Source organism: Sciurus vulgaris, assembly GCF_902686455.1.
Source record: "Sciurus vulgaris genome assembly, chromosome: 1".
Taxonomy (NCBI): Eukaryota; Metazoa; Chordata; class Mammalia; order Rodentia; family Sciuridae; genus Sciurus; species Sciurus vulgaris.
Window position 1 is genome coordinate 53,931,064 of NC_136461.1, and position 23,032 is coordinate 53,954,095.

A 23,032-nucleotide genomic window follows, 5' to 3' on the forward strand; every position below is an offset into this window, starting at 1 on the left:
AGTGAGACAGAGACAGCAGCCATTAGAAGTAGCCAGAGAAGAAGACACGCCACAGCAGCCATTAGCAGCCAGAGGGAAAAACACGCGGCAGTAGCTAGTAGGGACATACGCAACAGCAGCCATTAGCAGAAAAGCCAGAAGAAAGAACACAGCAGCGAGTAGGGGCAGCAGCGGAAGGCAGATCGCAGAACGGAGAACTGAGACGCATCACTAGGGCACCTTAGGTAGACGTACCCTTAGTTCACAGGATGCAGGACTTTAAGGTGTAGCAAGTTTCTCTCTTAAGCAAAGTCTCTCTCTCTGATAAGCAAAGTCTCTCTCTCCTCTCAAAGCAAGTAAACCTCATTTCCTCTATCCTCTATAAACAAGCAAGAAAGCAGTGCATTAAAGAGAAAGATAGAAGTGCCTCAGTTTCCACTCCACCACCCATAAGACCCGTGCAAGTTGTTGCTGCAAGCGGTGACAAATATCCACGGATTTTGGAACCGCAAAGGGCCAGCGACAACATAGTTTTCTGCAAGACATCACCAAGTGCTCAGAAATAAAACTGTCCTTTTTGTGTGAGAGGGGGAGCTTCATAATGTATCTCTCTTTTGGAAATTAAAAATTCACGTGAACATATTAAAATCTCTGGGCTGTCTTATAAAAGAGAAGCCTGCTTTTGTTTTCCTTAACTTTTCTAAAACTTACTTGACTGAAAAATTCCTTTTCATATGAGAGGTATGTACACAAAGGCATAAGACACCATTGATTGTAGTGTATATCATTATTTTATGTACCAATAGAAAAAGAGGGAAAAAAATTGCCATTATTAATTGATTGGAAGATGTGTCTTGCTTGGAGAAATCTTCGAAGTGTGGAAAAAGAGCAGACTTCAATTAATAAAACATGGAGTTAGCATTCCATGTAATTAGTATGTACAAAATAAAGTTTGGGATATACCTCCCTTACTTATTTGAGCTACATATGGCTGCAGAGCTCTTGCAATGTGACTAGTCTGATTTGAGACATGCTTTAAATATAAGATATATACTAGATTTCCAAACTTTGCATATAACATTAATATCTTGTTAATTTTTTTATATTGATCACTTATTAAAATAATATATGGGTTATATTGTTAAATAAAATATATTTTAAAAATTAATATGACTGATACCTTTTTACTTTTTTAAATGTAACTACCAGAAAATTTACAAGGACAAATTGATCCACAATATTTTTCTATGGTAGAGATTTAGGTCGTATGGAAAAAATAGCAATCATAATCATGTGTAAGTGCAGCAGAAATATACTACTCAGGTTATACAGATTAAAACTGGAGCTCTTGGGCTGGGGATGTAGCTCAGTTGGTAGAGTGCTTGCCTTGCATGCACAAGGCCATGGGTTCAATCCCCAGCACTACAAAAACAAACAAGCAAAACTGGAACTCTTCAGTTAAGGGCATATGGCTTTAAGCCAAAGTGGTGCTTTCTCCTGATGTTAAATATCATTGGCTTCAATCTAAGGTCAGTGTATTATTGAAAGTACCTTAAATATTACGTGGGTAATGCAGTCCAGTTATGAGTTTGATTTTGTGGAAGCCACGCAAATGCAAAAGGAAGATGAGTTATGCAGCATTGGTCAAATTGTAACTTGACTAAAAAAAAAAAAATTCATGTAGAAACAACTTATATGGGTTATTTCCAACAGTTATTCTTCCCCCCTGCACTGGGGATTAAACCTAGGAACATTGTACCTATGAACTATGTTCCCCAGCTCTTTTTAATTTTTATTTTGAGACAAGATCTCATTAAGTCGCCCATGTTGGCCTTGAACTTACAATCTTCCTGCCTCAGCCTCCTGCATTCCAACTGGTCTTTACTCTCAAGTTATTTGAAATGGGTCCATGTGACAATACACAAAAAATTTACTTCTCACTCATGAGTTGAACCCTCTTAAGAGAGTCTCCTCCATGCTTGTATAATTATATCAAAATGGATTCTGCTGTCATGGATAACTATAAAGAACCAATGAAATAAAATCAAATAAAAAAAGAGAGTCTCCTGATAGTTGAATACCTGTGGAAGGAAACATGTAGGTTAAAGTTATTTTTGCTTACACATTTTCAACATAAGTCGAATCATAGTGGTGCTCACAATGATTCCCTATTTCACTCAACATGAGAGACAAAGTTGTTGCAGTGGCCTGTGTAGATCCTGTATGGCCTAACTCCTCATTTCCCATTTTCTCCCCCTTGCTCTCCTTTCCAACCCTATTAACCTCTTTGCTGTAGCACCAGTTCTCCCCTCTGCCTCATCTCTAGGGAGATGTCTTCTCCCTAGACATCTGCGTGGCTGACTTTGTCACCTTCTTTGAGTCTTTGCTCAATGTTACCTGCTCAGTGGGGTCTACTCTGCTCCATTTCAAATTGCAGCCTATTGTCTGTCCTGCTCTACATTTTCTTTTCCATTGTACTTATTAACTTCCAATATATGGAATCATTTACTTAAGTGTTATGTGTATTTTTTGTTCTTTCCTTACTAGAATGTGATTTCCACAATGGCAGGAATTTTTATTTTTGTTCATGAATGTGTCCCTACTTCCTGGCAAGAATTACTGGCACACAGTAGGTGCCATCTTTCTAATATGTAATTATTAAACGAACTAACTCAAAGTTTGTCCTACCAAAGTTTCCTAGATGCATGTGCTGATGTGTGTTAGTGGTTTGAAGTTACTGTTTTGCTGGGAGTACTTCTTTTCATGCCCCATGGATATGGGTGCTTATACTTCGGCATGAAAATAGGATCTAGTTCTGCTTTATGTGAGCTGGGTAGACCCAGCCTAGGTCAGCTAACTTCCCTTTATTTTGCAGCCATGTTTCTCATTTTGGTCTGTCATGCCACTGGGGGAGGAGAATTTTCCATTATCCTTTTTGGAAAGCAATTAGCATTCCATTCTTAGTGAGTCAGTTATGTCATCTTCATGTGGGATAGCACATAGGTAAGACTCTGATGTCATGTGGGGAGGTCAGATCACCCACCTCCAAATCCTTGGGGTGCTTCTCCCAGGTTTCTGTAAGCCATCACCAGTCTCTTCTGAAAAAATCAAGAGATACTATCTTTGAGTCCAACAGCTATCCTAGAGAATAATCACTAGGGACATGGTGTTGGAAGCACAAGTAAACAACTAATCATAAGGAAAGGCAAAATAGAGATTTAATTATTAGGTAATTATTATTATTTTTTGCTTGCGTATTCCTATCTCTGGCTGATTTTGAGTTTCTCAGGGATAGGAAAGGTGTCTTTTAGGTCTCCAGTCCCTGGTATTGGGTCTTGTATATGGTAGGTGATCATAAGGGATTTGTGGGTTTGATTATTAATAAGTTTGATGTTCTACTGGCTCATCATAGGGATGTAAGACTAAGATCAGAGTTTAAGGAAAATGAGACAGCAAATTTGTCTAATTTCCACTTCAGGTGTCGTGGGTTACCATTGTGGGAAAAGAAGGAAGGAACAGAAAGGAAAGAGTCATTATTGCTGATAATATTGTGTGCCTTTTTTTAAATTTTTTTTTTTTTTTAGTTGCCAATAGACATTTTTTATATATTTATTTATATGTGGTGCTGAGAATCGAACCCAGTGCCTCACACATGCTAGGCAAGGGCTTTACCACTGAGCCACAATCCCAGCCCCTATTGTGTGCTTTTTAGTGTACAGATGGGAAGATACTTTGTGTTTGCATTTTACTTAATGGTACCTTAGAAAGAAATTTTTTCCTACAGCAGAACATTTTTTTTTTTTTTTTCAATTCTATGTTTGGATCTTTGAGAAGGGTCAGAATTATCTATTTTGAAGCTGTAATAGGTTTCTGTTGAGTGACAAGAGACACATCCCCGTTACCAGCATAGTGGGTGGTATCCAGTCATTGTCTAATACACGCTCTGAATGACTGATAATTCTCAGTTCATATCACAACAAGGGAGAAAGTGGAATTTCAGTTCTAAGTGGATCATGCTTCAGTACCCTTGTTAATGCTAAGCTAAGGTAAATTGAGTGTAAGAATTTCCCCCCAATTTTCTTATTGCCCACTGTGTTAAGTATAGAGGTGGGACACACAAAGATGAAAGAGAGAATTCCTGCTTTTGATGGACTCAAAGTTTCATGAAGACAGACAAACACAAGTATAATCCCAATTGGGACAACACAAAGGTGAAACAAAGGTGGTGCCAAGAAGGAGCAGAGACAAATGGCTCATGTGAGCAGCCATGGATTTAGGCAGAAAAGGCCAAGTGCTGCACAGTGTGGGGACAGCTCAGGAGAAGAAGTGAGTGTTGGGATCTTAAGGAGCTAGGCAGTCTCTGCTAAAGAGATGGCTTCGTCCTGTGTGAACTCAGAAAAGTGACTTCAGAGGGATCTTGTTCTCATTCGTTTTCTTCTCCCCATTTGCAGCTTCTAGCACCCCTGCTGTGAACATTCAGCCAGATGTCTCTGGAGGTTGGGACTGGCATGCTAAACCAGGTAAATGCCAGCTGGTTCTTTTTTTTGTACACATTGAACCAATGGCTAATAGCATGCGTAATTCTTCATACAAGATGAAGTGAATACCTACAAGGGGGTTATAGCCCACCTGTGCCCACCTGTGTAGTTTGTGTTCATCATCCCTAAAGATGACATGATGACATGACTCTCATCTGCTGAATATCTGTCTTGACAGTAGAATCAGACAGATCTGATGCATGTCTAACTTTACCACTTACAAACTCTTGAATTTTTTGATAAACCGGACTCAGTTTTCTTATCTGCAAAATGCAGATAATAATTTTTATCTCACACAGTTATGTCAGTTTAAGTGAAATAACATAAATGTTTTTACTGAATAAATAAGAATATTCCTTTTTCACAAAGTACGTGTTTTGAGGTTGGATCTGTTTGTAATATATAAGAACTCTTTCTCATGGCTACTCTGACACTAACTGACTGAGAACTGTCTGTGTTCTCTGGCACTGAGTTCCTAACACTCTGCGCGCGCGCACACACACACACACACGCACACACACACACACACACACACACACACACACACAATGTACTTGCCACAACTTTATGAGGCAGTTGCTGTTTCCTTTTGTTTTCATTGTGGTTTTAAAAACCACATAAAAACATAAAAAACCTACCTGTCCTACAATTTCCAAGCATACAGTCAACACATGCATATTGTTGTACAATAGACCCAGAAACCCCTGCTAATCAGGCATAACTAATAGGCATAACTTCCTATCTCTTACTCTCCTCAGCCCCAGGTAAGAATCGCTCATAATCCTACTTTCTGTGCCTATGAGTTTGACTACTTTAGCTACCTTACATAAGTGGAATCTTACAGCATTTTTCTTTCTGTGACTGGGTTATTTCACTTCACATAATATCTCAGATTCATCCATGTTGTACATTACAACATTTATTTCTTTTTAAGACTGAATAATATTCCACTTGACATATATGCCACATTTTCTGTCTTTCACTATCAATAGACATGTAGGTTGCTTCCATCTCTTGGCTATTGTGAACAGTGCTGCCATGAACATGGTTGTGCAGGTGTCTCTTGGAGGTCCTGCTTTTAATTCCTTAGAAATATATCCAGAATTAGGATCACTGGATCATGTGGTAGTTCTACTTCAAAAATTTTGAGGAACCCTCATACCATTTTCCACAGAGGCTGCACCATTTTATATTCCTACTGATAGTGCACAAGGGTTCTAGTTTTTTCACACCCTCCCCAGCACTTGCTATTTTCTGTTATTTTGATAATGGCCATCCTAAGAAGTGTGAGGTCATAGCTCATCATCATTTTGATTTGCATTTCCCTAATAATTAGAGATGTTGAAAATATTTTTATATGCTTGTGGCCATTTATAAATTTTCTTTGGAGAAATATTTGTTCAAGTTCTTTGACTGTTTTTCAACCATGTTAATTATTAATATGTTGTTAAGTTATAGAAGCTCCTTATATATTCTGGATATTAACCTCTTTTATCAGATATATAAGTTGGTGAATACTTTCTCCCATTCCTTGGTTTGCCTTTTCACTCTGTTGCTGTGCAGAAGTTTTCAAGTTCAGTGTAAGACCATTTGTCTGCTTTTTGCTTTTATTGCCTGTGATTTTGATTTTATAGTATTTGCTTTTTTTAAAAAGCAGTAAAATATTGAACTCAAAAATGCTAAGCAAGATGCCCAAGGTAACTTAGGTAAGAAGCAGCGCCAGAATTCACATCCAGGCCTGACTCCAAATCCCATAATAAAGAATGAAGTCAGGCAACACAAGAGGGAAACAATGGAAATGATAGTTAATGTGTATGGTCAGGAAAGAGCAAGTACCTATTTTGTGCCTTGTCCTTACCCCAGTCACCATTTACCCAAGTCAGAGAAATAGGGTCTAGAAACTCCTGACACATTTCCAAATCCTGTCCTAATTTAGGTTAGAGACAAATAACCAATTGTTCTAAAATTCTGAATTTTAGAATTCAGTCTTTGAGAACTAACTGATTTTCAATGATCTTATTTCCTTTATAGGAGGTTTTGGAATGGGAAGTAAATCAGCTGCCACCAGCCCAACAGGATCCTCACATGGCACGCCTACCCATCAAAATAAGCCCCAGACTCTGGATCCTTTTGCTGACCTTGGGACACTAGGTATAAGCATAGCAGATTAAAACATAAGTGACAATTGAGGCTAAAAAGCCTCAAATACAAATCTTGGTCATCACAAGCTGTCATTGCTACCCTAGGACCTAAAACAGTATATACTTAAGTTATATTCTGAAGGTTGTAATTGACTTAAAAAAAAAAAAGGCATTAAATATTGGGTTGGAAATAATTTCTATTAATTCATTTTTTACTGCCTGATCTTGGATTTGTAGCATGAATGTAGTTAGAACTTCCAGGAGCATATGACACTAGGGTTTGGCTATAACAAAGGTAATGTGTAGGGAAATGGTCAGATGAGGGTGGTCAGGTGGATTTGTATCACATGACGCCAGCCTTGCAGAAACCTTACTGTGGTGTTACCTGTGAGGGCCTCACACTATTAGTCTTCTTCCTCCCCTTAACCACACACTCTCTGGTCAGTTTATAAAATTCTACACAAAAAATTGACTCTCTTGGTCATATTTCATGTTTTTCACTTATTTCATAAGTTAATAGAAGATATAGGACAGGTGTTCTTAGAGCAAGTGAGTTTGGGAAACACTGGGTTCAGTGGATTTTGATTACTCCTAAACTTTTGAGAGTCAGTGTTCGTGTTGATGCTGTTCCATGGGATATGACAGCGAGCCTATTTTACCAAGAATCCTGTGTTCAAGGAGTGGTTCATTGAAGTACATGTTCCAAAACCCATTCTTCTTTTTTCCTTCCTCCTCTGGGGTAGTCCAGGGTGGTTAAGTCAGCACTGAGTGACCCTGACACAAAGGTTTGCTTTGGCTATGTTAATAGTCCATGTTCTCAGAAAGTCTTCCTGAGACATTCAGAGCCAAATCATCTATAGGCAGTGTGAGCAAGGTTGCCATTTTTGCTAGTAATTGTGTCAGAATCCCAACTTTGCATTTGTACTGTTTAGAATTATTTGTTTCTTTTTAAGAAATCTTGAAATTATTTTGTGTGGTTGTCCTCCCTTCTTTGTATCTTAATGTAAATTTCAAATTTTTATGTAATAAATTAGGTGAACTTCTACTTAAAATACCACTGACTTCAATTTTTATAGCTTTATTCATCATCAGATATTTACTATGTGCTTTCTCTATGCTAGCTAGTACTGTTTTAATAAAAATCAGCCAAACAACAACAACAACACAACAAAAACAGAACAAAACTCCTGTCTTCCTCAAGCTTATATTCTAAAAGGGAAAACAAACAATAAGTGAATAAGTATATAATTCAAGTCATAAAAATAATAATAATTAGCTGAGTGTGGTGGTACATGCTTATAATCCTGGTGACTCAGGAGTCTGAGGTAGGAGGATTGTAAGTTTGAGGCCAGCCTTGGCAACTTAATGAGACCCTGTCTCAAAATAGAAAAGAAAAAAAAGGACTAGTGTTATAGCTCAGTGGTAAAGTACTTGTGGGTTCAATTCCTAGTACCAAAAAAAGAAAAAAAAGACTGTTAATATTTATTGAGGGTTTTACTATGAAACAGGTACCATTTTAATGTTTTACATATATCATTTCATGTAATCTTCCCAATAATCTTTTGAAGTAGGAACTATTAGGTGTTACTCAGCTTTACATCACTGTGACCAAAATCCCTGAAAAGAACAACCTAGAGGAGGAAAAGTTTATTTTGGCTCATGGTTTCAGAGGTTCAGTCTATGATGGATGGACTCCATCGCTGTGGGCCCAAGGTGAGGCAGAACACCATGGTGGAAGAGTGTGGTGGAGGAGCGCTGCTCCATTCAGGGCCACCAGGAAGCAGAGAGAGAAAAAAGGGCCATATTTCCAATGGTTTTCACCATAAGTTAATAGTGTTTATAGGAAAAATATTTTGTGAGCAATCCACAGAGAAGATAAACCCTTCCAGGGCACATCTCCAGTGACCTACCTCCTCTAGCCACACAGTTACCAGTCAGTCCATTCAAATTAGGATGGACTAATTATATTATGGTTATCATAATCTAATCATCTCACCTCTGAATATTCCTGAATTAACACTGGAGCTTTTGGGGGATGCTTCGTATCCAAACCATAACATATTATAATCCTCATTTTATAGATATAGAAACTGGGGCATAAAAGTCTACATAACATGCCCAAGTCACAGGCTTTGACACCAAGATGTCTATCTCTGGAGCTTGCACTCATATTCCCATGCTAAGTACTATGGAAAAAAAAAATAAGAAAATGACAAAGGATCACATAAGGAAAGGAAGGAGGCAGTAAATGATGGATGGACTGAAGTGTTATTTTAGATAGTAGGTAGTTAAGAAAGGCCTCTCTGAAGAGGTGATCTTTATAGGAAGTTCTTTTTTAAAAATCCAGTGTTACAACTTGCATTTAGTTGTCATGTATTTTTAGGTTCCTTTAGTCTTAAAACATTCCTTAGCTTTACTCTATCTTTTATGATATTGATATTTGACACATTCAGACTGATGGAGAAAGTCTCAGTTTGGGTTTGATCTTAATTTTGGATCAGATGATGTCTGTCACATTTCTTCACTGTGAAATTATCAGTTTCCTTTTGTAACTGGTAGGTAGCCTGGGAGAAATATTTTGAGATAATTCTATTTGAGAATATACCATTTTCTATTTGACTTTTACCTGATAGTTTTAGCATTTGTTTTAATCATCTATTTTGCCTCTGTGACTACAAGACCCCGCAAGAACAATTTTAAAGGAAAGAAAAGTTTATTTGGCATTCACAATTTCAGAAGTCTCAGTCCATAGATGGCCAACTTCCTTACTCTGAACCCAAAGTGAGGCAGAACATCATGACGGAAGGGTGTAGATGAGGAAGGCAGCTCAGGACAGTGTAAACAGGAAGGAGAGAGTGAGAGAGCGAGAGCGAGAGAGAGAGAGAGACAGAGAGAGAGAGAGAGAGAGAGACAGAGAGAGAGACAGAGAGCTCACGAACTCCAGTTACTAGGGACAAATATAAACCCCAAAGTCCTACCCCAATGACATGACCTCTGACCTCACCCTGCCTGCTACTTGTCTACAGTTATCACCAGGTTAATCGCCATCAGTAGGTTAAGCCATTGATTAGGTTACACCTCTCATAATCTATTCACTTTGTCTCTGAATGTTCTTGCATTGTCTCACACATGAACTTTTGGGGGACACCACATATTCAAACTGTAGCAGCATTCATTAATGCTTCTTGCCTGAAGCAATTATTACTATGATGATTGAAGATTATGATTTTCTAATTCTTTCCTTGTTTCTACATATATTAATTAGCTGGTATTTTACTATAAGTAAAGTTTTGTATGTCTATCTACCTACCTACTAGCTATCATTCATACCTGTCATCCATCTCTATCTTCAGAAGAGATTAATGCATTCTCTTTTGGTACAATGGTTTATTCATCCATTACTGCCAGTATTTACTTTATTGGTCTTCTTTCTTTGATTTGGATCCTAAAATCCCCTTTGTTCTCTCTTTTTTAAAAATTTCCTTTTTGCTTGATCACATCATTTTTGAAAACTACCTTTATGGTACAATGCAATGTTCCAGGTGTGTCTTGAACTCGTTATGCCCAGTTCCAGAAGCAGTCATTCTTCAAGGGACCTGTGTTCCTTTTTGTGGGGAGTAGCATTTAGAAACCAAGATCTGTGTGCTATAGGTATTCATTGCTACTGATTGTTTCTGCTTTACATTTACAGGAGATGAGTGAAGATAAATATTATATATGTAAATAAATATATATATATACACACATATATGTATATATGTTTTATTAAACTTTTCACCACTGTGACCAAAAGACCTGACATGAGCAATTTTAGAGGAAAAGTTTATTTGGGCTCACAGTTTCAGAAGTTCAACCCATGGTCACCCAACTCCACAACTCCTGGCCTGAGGTGAGGCAGAATATCATGATGAAAGGGCATGGCAGAGGAAAATACCTCAGGACGTGGCAACTAGGAAGCAGAGACAGAGCTCCACTCACCAAGGACAAAATATAAATCCCAGTCACATCCCCAGCGACTTACTTCCTCTAAGTGCACCCTATCTGCCTACAGTTACCACCCAGTTAATCCATCAGTGCATTAATTCTGATAGGTTACACCTCTCATAATCTAATCGTTTTATCTCTGAAAATTCTTGCATGCTCTCACACATGAGTTTTTGGGGAACACCTCATATCTAAACAATAACAATAATTACAAACCAAAAACTCTTGTGACTTCTTCTTTTTTTGAGTATAATCCATTTCCCCGAATGAGACAAATAGTTTCAGAGTAGCTCCACCCATATCACTACAAACACAAACCTATTTGGGCAATCTAAGAATTCTTTGGCATTTTGCACACGCAGGATCTTCCTTCTGAGGAAACTATTTTCTTAAACTTCCCAACTTTTTAAGGCACACAAGTTAGAAAAATTAAGTGGCTTTCCTAAAGTGTAACTGAGAGCGGTAAACCAGAATTTTTCACTGTTAGGGAGGTTCTCTGATAGCAAAAATTAAACTTCTAAATTATATACTTGCAATTCAAAAAAGACAAAAGACAGAGTCCTCCTTAAGATATTTTCACTCTAAACAATTCTGATACAAACATCAATACCTTGGTTCCTCCCACAGATATTCAGATATAATTGCATATAAGCTGCATGTGGCTTATGTATGGAGTTTTATAAGTTCTAAGGCAACCTCTTCTGTTACATAGCCACTGCAGTCTAACTGACAGGCGCTAGAGGATTTAAATGTTCACAGATATACTGAGATAACCTAAGCCAGAATCTGGGGCAATAGGGAAGGGCCAGAAGAGGCGGTATGGTTAGCATCAAGCCGGTAAGGAGCCCAGGCAGAGGGAAGCGGATGTTTAAAGGCCCTAGCCGATGCTGGAGAGCAAGATAAGCTGGGATCTGTGGTAGAAGGGAGGAGGGAAGGAGGGTGGTGTTGAACAGGTATGACCAACTCAGGAAAGACTTCAGAATTGCTTTGGACTTCAATCTGAGTACAAATTGAGGAGGTAGTTAGTTTTGCATTTTAGGAGGATGATTCTGGATATTCTGTAGAAAACTGGTATGAATGGGGCAGGAGTAGGCATGGGAAAGGCCACCTGCAGGTGGCTGCAGGAGAAGATGAGGTGATGAAACTAAGCAATGGCAGAAGAACCATCTGATATTTAATAGAGAGAGTCAGTAGAAATTGTTAATGGATTAAAAGAAAAATTGAGAAAGAAGGGACTTCTCATCCCTTCCAGACTTACTTACTTGGAGGTCTTAACCACTCTGAGCAGAAACAAGTTTAGAGTGGGTGAAGCCGAGAGTGGGAAGGAGGATCACTTCAGCTCATCCTGGCAATGGTTTTTCACCCTTGGACCTTAACACCCTCATTCAGTAGGCATTTTTGATAACCTCTCTGCTAAGTTTTCAGGCTATAATAGAAGATCAAGGCAGATAAAATTCTTCCTCATTGGAGCTTTGCATTGGAGGATTGCAAGAGAAAAATCTTAATTGAATGTAAAAACCCACCATCGTGGGCTACCCAGGATGGGGCATTAAAAATAAATTTTTCTCCCAGGCACTTCTGAGGCACAGTCAAGGTTGAGAAGCACTGCTTTAGCTTTAATGACCATAGCAGCAACCTCTGGGCTTAGCCACTGATTTGTATTTCTGTCAATTCGCTGCTTCAGTAGCATTAACAATTAGAATTGCTGAGCGAAGGTACAAAATATTCTGGAAGCTTGGAAGGTTCGACATCAGAAAGTCCTAGTGTTGGGCCCCATGAGAGACAGGGTCAGTGCCTGCAGCGGTTGGCATTATGTCTGCAACCTGGCTCAACAGTGTTTCACAAAATAACAGTAAGAGATAAGTGTGGTGGGGTATGAAAGGTGGTTTTTTTAATAGTTGTTCTTTAGAGTTTTCCATATTTACAAAATTTAAATTAATGAAGAGATATATTTAGAATAAAGGAAACATCCATAAGATACAAATCGAAACCCCAGGGCAGAATGAATACCCAGCATTAGGCGTATGTTGAGGTGCTACTGCCAGGAGTATCAGGGCACGTGAGGAGGCCTCATGCTGTGTTACAGAGTGACAAGGGCCATGCCACACTTCAGCACAAACCCTGCCATTACCTGTTCTGTGACCAGGTAGTTTTGAGCCCATATTGGACACCAGGCATGTACTTGGCATGGGAGATTGCCTTATTTTATAATATATAATGCCTCTTAGTTCATTTAATGCAGGGATTATAGAGTACTTTCATATAGTTTTTGTGTTTTCATATTATACCTAGGATATAGAGATAGTTTTAACTTCACAGATGAGGGAATTGAGGTTCAGAGAGGTTTTTGCCCAGCTTCAGAAGATTTAGAAGGATTTTCTGTATTTTGTTTTGTGTATATTCCCAGTGCCCAGCATAATGCCTGCACATAGTAGGTGTTCAACAAATATGAGTGAATGAATGAATGCATGCAAAAACAAATGGTGAATGAGTGGCCAGACTGGTGACTCCAAGTCCAGTGGCCATAATACAGTTCACAGTGGGGAAGGAAAGAGGAGACCCAGGGTCAGAACAGAGGGCAAATATCTGTAGAAAGAAGACATAGGAAGGGAGGAGTTGTAGAAAAGGCTCAGCACTTTGGGGAGGAATCAGGGACTGTGGGTGCAGAAAATGAGGCGGGATGCATATGGTCAAGTCCAGCTCCATTAACTAGCGAGGTGCTCATGAAATGTTCAGTAAACCTTTCTAAGCCTTGTTTTCCTCCTCTTTAAAGTGGGGCCAGTAATACTACTTACCTGCCAAGCGATGGTATGGTGGGATTATGGAAAGTAAGTTTTTTCCTACAGATATTTTCCTTCTATTCCGATCCTGGGGCTTCCCTTCTTTTCCCCACTGAAAATGTTACATCATTGCCACTGGATTTAGGGTCAACCTGCGTTTGAATCCAGCTCTGTCACTCATTTGCCATTCATTCTTGCATGCTTTGTTTATTCATTCAGTCTTCTTCTAGTATTGTTGAACATCTACTGTGTGCTAGGTGCCATGCTAGGTGCTGGGCACTTGTGTAGATCAAAGGTACTAATGCATATAACCACATTTTATGAACTCTAAAGAGCTATATAAATTTAATCGTATGTATATTTTAGCATGGAAAGGTCCTTGGAGCTCACCATAGTCCAGCTTTGCATTTTACATCTTTAAATACTGTCATGAAGTGCCAGCAATGTGAACATGAAATTTCCTTGCAAAATTTTAAAATGATTTTATTCACTCTTGGGCACTAACCATGCTTGTACTCACACTGCAAACAATAATTAATTCTGATCATTTACGGTTAAGTCTCATCTTAATGCTTGAACTTTGCTCTGTTCCCTGATCTTGTCATTTGTTAGTTTTCACTATAGTGAGGAAATAAAATCTGCTCAGAATGTGAGAGGTGACAGAGTGTTGGCACGGTGGGAAGAGCCAGGTCTCTTCTGTCTTGAATCAAAGGTCTAGATTCAGGTCCCAGTTCTGCCACATTCTGGCTGCATGACTTTGACAAAATCACTTAAGTACTCTGAGCTGCAGTTTGTTCATCCGAAGAAAGAATGAATGAATATATACTTTAAAATGTCATTATATAGATTAAGGAAATAATAGACATTTTTATAATTTCTTCACCTGTTAGGAAGGTTAATTATGCTATTATTCAAGGCATTTTCACTTTGGTTATTGTAAATAGTATCTTGAGATGCAAGAGTTAGAGGCAATTCAAAAGAGTCTGACCTTTCTCCTCTTCTTTCTGTAGGTAGTTCTTCATTTGCCAGCAAACCCACCACACCGACTGGGTTGGGTGGAGGATTTCCACCTCTCAGCTCACCACAGAAAGCATCTCCCCAGCCCATGGGGGGAGGATGGCAGCAGGGAAGTGGCTACAGCTGGCAGCAGCCACAGTCGAAGCCACAGGCCAGCATGCCACACTCCTCCCCGCAGAACCGACCCAACTACAATGTGAGCTTCTCAGCTGCACCTGGGGGCCAGAGTGAGCGTGGGAAAGGATCAGCGAATTTGGGTAAGGATGATAACATGGGGCCTAGCTCTTGAGTGACCTGTCTGGGTTTGTGCATCTGAAGGCAACAAAACACAATTCCAGTAATTTCAGAAACAATCTTATTAGAGATACCAAATGATCCTTACTCCCAAGGCAGTTCCTGGAGCATTCTGGATCTACTATGCTCCCAAATATGTCTACCACTTTGTGATTACTGACGTATGTCTGTCTCTCTCTGGACTGGAATGGGATGGATGGCACGACTGAGTCTTATTTAGCACATTATCATTAGAAGCTAGCATAGTGCATGGCATAGGGTAGGCACTAAATGAATATTGAATGAATCTTAAAGCTGTTATTTCCTTTGGCAGAGGATGTAGAAGAAAAAATTGGGGAACCTTTTAAGAATTGGGTTCAGATTTTCCCTTGGATCCCAGTAAGAGGGCTGCACATGTCTTGAACATTTGGTCTTTCTTACCATCTGGTTAGTGGATTCCTGGAATCTGGGATCTGGTGCACCTGTGCTGTTGCCAACACTAAAGCTAGAGGATGCTCTGGATGGGATTCTTGATAATGAGTAAAAAATAATACACTTTGCATAACAGGAATGATTAGGTTTGAGTCCTCAAAAGACTTACTTTGATATACCTGACCTTTCAGTTGATTTGACCATAGCCTATGATGAGGTTGAGGGTCTTTCTCTCTATGGAACATGAAAAGGCAATTCTAGTCTTCACAGCAGCAGGAACTAACATTTATCAAGTACTTACTACATGCCAGGTGTTATTCTAGGTGTTTTTTAAATGTATTATTTCATATAATCTTCAAAACCAACTCCATGTTGTAGATGAGGGATCTATGATGCAGATCTGTAAAGTGATTTCTCAAGTTAATTCAACTTGTAAGTGAGAGAGCCAGGTTTTGAATCCCAACAATCTGGCTCCAGAACCCCTACTCTTACCTGCCATGCTCTATGACTATGAAACAGGTGCCTTTTCACAAGTAGCATGATGGGAAGGCTTATGTCAGGAAGATGTGACATCATGTTCATTCTTTGGTTAGCAGGGTAATTCCTGGGGCAATTCTACAGAGTCATGTGGTTGCCCTTCATTTTTATTTTGTGTATATTTTGGGTGAGTGTCTTGGAGCATCTTCATTGTAGAAAACACTGAGGACATGGCAGTAAGCAAGACAGATGAACCCGCCCCCCATCTTAGAGCACTTAGAGTTTAGCATGTGAGCATGCAAGTGTGGGTCCAAAATGTTTTCAAGTCTAGAGTTGATAAATAGATTTCAGCTTAGAAACTGACTTTTGTTTATTGATGTTAACTGAGTGGATTGCTGTGTTTTAGTTCTGTTTTATTTTAATTTAACAAACGGATAGTCAGGTACCATTCCAAGCTCTGCAGATATTAATGCATTCATTCTCACCATAACCCTATGAGGCTAGTAATATTTTTAACACATCCCCGTTTCCCAGATGAGGAAATTTAGGCTTAGTGATGGTAAATAACTTGTCTGAGGTCAAATTGCTAAGTGGCAGAGTTGGAATTCAAACCTGGGTGGTTTGACTCCAGTCTTTGCTCTTTGCCATCATGCTAGACTGCTTTTCCAAGCACGTTACAAACTATGGCGAGGCCATACCACAGTTCTGGGGAAAAAGCATTATGACTGATGAAATCTATCAGCTGGGTATGGACAGGGACGTGGGAGCGTGCATAGATTTCAGGTACCAAAACCCAGACCTTGTCCCATCCCTGATTATAACAGGGGAAAATCATGAATATCTTCATCTGAAAAGAAGGACCGGTGGAAGTGGAATTGGATTTAATTTAATTATCCACACTGCAGTCCCAGCCTTGCCACATATGTATGATTCTGAGCAGATCTCTTAAGTTCTCTATACTTCATTTTCTTCATTTATAAAATGGACATGAGATTTACCTTACTGTTGTACACAAGTACCATTAACATATACCAAACATGTTTGTGTCTTTCCACAATGTCAGAATTTATTCAATAGCAATAAATTCACAATCCACACCATTTTCATTTGTGGGTCACGTGGTAGTCACAGACTGTGCCATTACAAGTTATTTTATTCCATTCCAATCTTAATTTCTAGTATTTGTGACACTCATGTCATACATCATACTTCACACAATTTTATATATATATATGTTACAGAAAGACTAAGTAAGGGTCAAGGTGGCCATGGGGTTCAGGAGACCAAACTTGAGAGCAAAGGCAAAAAGCAGATACAAATGCAAAAGTCACTGCAGGTGGTCAGGTAAGAGTACAAACAGCTGAAGAACTTGTTCAGGGTGTAGAGCTGTCAGAGCATGGAACTTACTGTAGGCCAGGGTTTGGATGAATGGGTTTCAAGAGTGTCAGCTTGAAGTGTCAGCCTGAGGTATCAACTTGGAGTGGGCCCAAGTCATCATCATGTTGGAGAAACTGTACTGAAGCCCAGGAGCAGTGAATTGGAGGTTTGTTGCTATGGCAGTTTTCCTGGGCAAGGCTCATGCAAGTGACCAGGTGATGGGGTCAGTGTACTATTGTGTCCAGCTTTGGGGTGCTTCTCCTTTTATGGGTCTCACGTGAGGGGGTTGCTTCATTCAGTGCTCGGGTATTCAATAAGCTCATGGACCTGTTTTTTTTCTGATATGGGTTTGATATACCTATGCATTTAGGTGCTTCTGATTTAATTCGATAAGTTCATAGGTGATCATTTTTATTAGCACAATTTAGTTTTCAGTTTGTGCCTTATGATTGTGCTAGGAAAATGGTGGTTATTTACTTTTACAAACGAGGTGTAGAGTCATTGTGCCTCAGCACTTGTATTCAAAGTGGAGCGACTCATGGCACAGCCTGAAAACTGTGTTCTGTTCATCATGGAGTAACTCGGAGCCTACCCTCTACATTAAGGAAAAGTGTGGGGGCTAAGAGGAATTCATGCATGTAAAAGCACTTTGAAGGCTCCAAGTCCTATGAGATCATGATGATATTCTCTTTGAGAATGAAACTTGTGGGGCTGGGGAGATAGCTCAGTCGGTAGAGTGCTTGGAGATAGCTCAGTTGGTAGAGTGCTTGCCTTGCAACCACAAGGCTCTGGGTTCGATACCCAGCAACAAAAAAAAAAAAAAAAAAAAAGAATGAAACTTGAAATGATTTTCAATAATTATATTGCAGAAGGGAAACAAAAAGCAGCTGATTTTGAAGACCTACTGTCTAGTCAAGGTTTCAATGCTCACAAAGACAAAAAGGGACCTCGAACAATAGCTGAGATGAGAAAGGAGGAGATGGCTAAGGAAATGGATCCTGAAAAATTAAAGGTGAGTGACCCCCACCCCTCCATCAGTGTGATTATCCTGCACCACGAGGTCTTATGACAAAGTCATGGGTGTGGAGCCGTCAGCCTGACCGATTATCTCCCAGAGGCCCCACCTCCTAATACCATCACCTCGGGGGTTAGAATTTCAAGATATGAATTCAAGACAGGGCACAGACCTTCTTCCACAGCACCAATGGAAGACACCATGTTCTGGCAACCGCCCTATTTCAGTTGGTCCCTGAAGCTGTGAGTGGAGTACAGCCTTGCACCTCCCCCTGCCCTTTTCTTATTAGAGTTTATAGTTATGCATAGTAGTTGGGTTCATCCTGACAAACTCATACATGCAGAGAAATCGATTTCAGTTCACGATCCTCCTTGTTTCCCTCCCCCTTTTTGCTCCGATCCTCCCTTTCCTCTCCCATTCTCCTTCCTCTATGAGACTTCCTTTCACTCCTCTATTTATTTATATTTGATTGGTTCTTTATGTTATCCTATCCTTCCTTTCACCAGCCATGCCCTTTAATAGCTAAGTGGCTTTGGGGAGGGTTGCACATGCTGCTTAGTTTCTTTAATAAAATAAAAGTTACTTCATGATTTGGTAAATCCAGCTTTGCTTTATGTACCTGTTCAAATGAGCCATACCCTCTTTGACTAACGTACTCCCTCAGAAACTGTTCTGGCATCACCTTGACGGCCAGTGGTATGATCAGAGATAGCAGTGACTGCTTTAGGGAATGATTTTGGTGGTCAGATGGCATTCAGATTCTAAAGATGAATCAACAGAATTTGGTGGGAAGAAGAACGTATTATTTGTATTTTATTTTCTCTTTTTTGCACTGAGAGCTTTTTTTTTTTTTTAACTGTATTGACCAAAGCCCTCAGGATCTGTTCTCTGTTGATAGAAATGTTTATATACCTAGGAATTACCATACGTAACATCAGACCTGGGGATTTTGAAGGTGGAGGAGAGAGAGACTGAGGGAACCATGCATCCTGGCCTCCCCAGTAACCCCCTCCACTTTTAAGTCTGAGAAATTCTACTTTTATTCTATTTTTGATTCTGAAGGTTTAGGTGAGATTCGGTTTGGGTCAGAGAGAATGTTTCTGAATTTTTTTTTTCAAGTTTGCAAATCAGTGATGCTGATGGCTTTATTTCATAGGCGAGGAAATAATCCTCATAAATGAGGATCTTATGTGTATATTGACATATGGATGAGGATTAGCCTGGAGACAGAGTGCTGGTTATGCTGGTGGATGGTGTGAGGTGGTGGAAGAGGTTGTAAAGAGCAAGAGAATTGGAATGCTCATCACAGATGCTACGTGATGAAATGCTGTATATGCTGATGGTATAATAAATTGAAAGATCGGGGTCTAATCTTTCTCCAAAACCATGGCTTTCATAGCAAATTAATCTTACATGTTTTGATAAAGTATAGTGCTGTTCTCCATTGTTTCCTGACAGATTTGGATATTGGATGTGTATGTATAGATCTCTTAATATTTTTTAGATTTTATTTATTTTTACTTTTACTGACTGCATTTTGATTCATTGTACACAAATGGGATACAACTTTTCATTTGTACACGATGTAGATTCACACCTTTGTGTAATCATACACATGTAATCATTACACATAAGGTAATGATGTCTGTCTCATTCCCCCGCCCCTCCCCAACCTCATTTCCCTCTACACAAGCCAAAGTTCCTTTATTCTTCTTTAACTCCCCCAACACCTTTATGTATCACCATCCACTTATCAGAGAATATATTAGGCCTTTGGTTTTGGGGGTTTGGTTTATTTCACTTAGCATGGTATTCTCCAACTCCATCCACTTACCTGCAAATGCCATAATTTTATTCTTCTTTATGACTGAGTAATATCCCATTGTGTATATATACCACAGTTTCTTTATTCATTCATCTATTGAAGGGCATCTAGGTTGGCTGTTCACAATCTAGCTATTGTGAATTGAGCTGCTACAAACATTGATGTGTCTGTGTCACTGTAAGTATACTGATTTTAAGTCCTTTGGGTATAAACCGAGGAGTGGGATAGCTGGGTAAAATGGTGGATCCATTCCAAATTTTCTGAGGAATCTCCATACTGCTTTCTAGTATGCAGTTTGCAATTCCACCAGCAATATATGAGTGTGCTTTTTCCCCACATCCATGCCAACACCTATTATTGCTTGTGTTCTTGATAATAGCCATTCTAATTGGGGTGAGACAAAATCTTAGGGTGGTTTTGATTTGCATTTCTCTTATCACTAGAGATTAACACTTTTTCATATATTTGTTGATTGCTTATAGATCTTCTTCTGTGAAGTGTCTGCCCTTTTCCTTAGCCCATTTATTGATTGGGTTCTTTGTCTTTTTGGTGTAAAGTTTTTTAAGTTCTTTAGAAATTTTGGAGATTAGTGCTCTGTCTGAAGTGCATATGGTAAAGATTTTCTCCCACTCTGTAGGCTATCTTTTCACATTATTTATTGTTTCCTTTGCTGAGAAAAACCATTTTAGTTTGAATCCATCCCATTTATTGATTCCTGCTTTTATTTCTTGTGCTTTGGGAGTCTTGTTAAGGAAGTCTGGTCCTAAGCCAACATGATGAAGATTCGGGCTTTCTATTTGGTGCAGGTTCTGTGGTCTAATTCCTAGATCCTTGATCCATTTTGCTTGAGCTTTGTGCAGGGTGAGAGGTAGGGATTTAATTTCATTTTACTGCATATGGTTTTCCAGTTTTCCCAGCACCATTTGTTTAGATCTTTGAATATTTTTTGAGAACAATGTAGGATCCTTCATCTGCATTTGATTCTCAGATCAGATAACATCACAGAGGCTTGCTGTTCCTTCCAAAACTTTATGCTCCATCTCTATGATCATTAGCTCTATTGTTCATTAGGTAAACTCTGATAGATTTTTATGAAATAAATTTTTTTAAACCTACGTTTCGTTGTTCAATTGTTTAGGAAAGTAGTCATCATTAACCATGACTGAGCCACTCATCAAGAGCAGATACTCGCTGAACTCCTATAAGCTGCTAACTGCAGTTGCATTTTTGTGATTCTTTAATCACCTCATTTGTTCAAACCACGAAGGTTCAAACTATGAGTGTTCATAGTCTGAATAAATGACTAAATGGATCAATCCATTAATAAACCTTTATGAGCTCTACTCTGTGCCAGGTATATTTTTGGTTCCTGAATACAGCAGTAAGAAAGAAATGGTACATTTTCTCCAACAGTTCTGCCTAATGGCAGGGAAAGGTGAACACAGTTACAGCGAAGGGAAGCACATATCATGAGAAGAGCATGTTTAATGTACAGTAATGCAGACAAGTTTGGCTTTTTAAAAAAGGAATATTTATCGAGTTTAGGAAACAAGACTGATGCAGGTTGTCACCTCATGGATACTTTAGACGTGTATAATTAAGTGAAGGGGTAAGGAAGAAAGAATTTAAAGTCTTAGAAATGAACTGTGTGAAATTCCTGGCAGGCTTTTGAAGAACGTTGACGATTGATAGCACACACCTGTCATTCCAGCCACTTGGGAGCCTGAGGCTGGAGGATCACAAATTCAAGGCCAGCCTAGGCAACTTAGTAAGACCCTGTCTTAAAATAATAAAAAGGGCTAAGGATGTAGCTCAGTGGTACAGAACTTACCTAGCATGCGTGAGGCCCTGGATTCAATCCCCAGTACTGTGGGGAGCAGTGTCGAGTGCAGAGAGACGAGGCAGGAAGTGGAGATGGAAATGCATTCCAGGTAGAAGCAGCAGCTTGGAACAAGCAGGGTATCTCAAAGTATTTGATGTCATCGGAGCAGGACAGATGATGAGAGTACTGGTAGAAACCTTCTGCACTAGAAAACATCTGAATTTCTTTATTTCTTTGTTTTAATTAGTTACACATGACAGTAGAATGCACTTTGATACATCATATATAATGGAATATAATTTCTCTTTCTTCTGGTTATACTTGATGTAGAAACCCACCAGTCATATAGTTATATATGTACACAGGGTAATAATGTCCATTTCATTCTACTATCCTTTCTATCCTCATAACCCCTCTCCTCCCTTCAGTCCCCTCTACTTAATCTAAAGTAACTCTGTTGTGCCCTAGCACCCCTCCCCATTGTGAAGGGGAGCATGATATTCTCCAGCTCCATCCATTTGCCGGCAAATACCATAGTTTCATTCTTAAGACTGAGTAATATTCCATTATGTATATGTATATATATATATATACACACCATATTTTTTATCCATTCATCTGTTAAAGAACACCTAGCTTGGTTCCATAGTTTAGCTATTGTGAATTTAGCTACTATAAATATTGATGTGGCTGCATCACTGTAGTATGCTGATTTTAAGTCCTTTGGGTATAGAGAGAGTTGGGATAGCTGGATCAAATGGTGGGTCCATTCCAAGTTTTCTGAGGAATCTCCGTACTGCTTTCCATAATGTTTGCACCAATTCGCATTCCCACCAGCAGTGTGTGAGTGTACTTATTTCCCCCACATCCTTGCCCAATTTATTGCTTGTATTCTTGATAATTGCCAGTCTGACTGGGGTGAGATGAAATCTTAGGGTAGGTAGTTTTTATTTGCATTTCTCTAGTTGCTAAAGATCTTGAATGTTTTTCTTATATCCTGCATTTACAGATTCTGGAATGGATAGAAGGCAAAGAGAGAAATATCAGAGCCCTTCTTTCTACAATGCACACTGTGCTGTGGGCTGGGGAGACCAAGTGGAAGCCAGTGGGCATGGCAGACCTGGTGACACCGGAGCAGGTGAAGAAAGTGTACAGGAAGGCCGTTCTGGTGGTGCATCCAGATAAAGTGAGTGCAGCCTGTACTGTGGTGTCACTTCTCTGGGCCTCGTTTCGTTATTTTATGAGCATATGTCAACACGAAATACTTTGAGTCTGCTGGTTCATTAGTCCATTTGCTTATTAAAACTGAGACATCCATGGGTTAAAATGAGTTACTTAAATAGTTAAACTTCATGAAGTGGGCAAAAATAAG

General features: G+C 39.3%; 1 protein-coding gene across 9 annotated transcripts in view; it reads left to right on the forward strand.

The window, feature by feature from the left end:
* The window catches only part of DNAJC6 (DnaJ heat shock protein family (Hsp40) member C6), a 164,578-nt gene that overhangs the window by 138,205 nt on the left and 3,341 nt on the right, over positions 1-23,032 (forward strand). For all 9 annotated transcript variants that reach the window (XM_079130256.1, XM_079130264.1, XM_079130258.1 and 6 more), the window contains 5 exons: positions 4,431-4,499; positions 6,549-6,668; positions 14,433-14,696; positions 17,868-18,010; positions 22,670-22,846. In XM_079130256.1, coding sequence (XP_078986382.1) covers positions 4,431-4,499; positions 6,549-6,668; positions 14,433-14,696; positions 17,868-18,010; positions 22,670-22,846 — 773 coding nt within the window. The remainder of the gene's footprint in view (positions 1-4,430; positions 4,500-6,548; positions 6,669-14,432; positions 14,697-17,867; positions 18,011-22,669; positions 22,847-23,032) is intronic.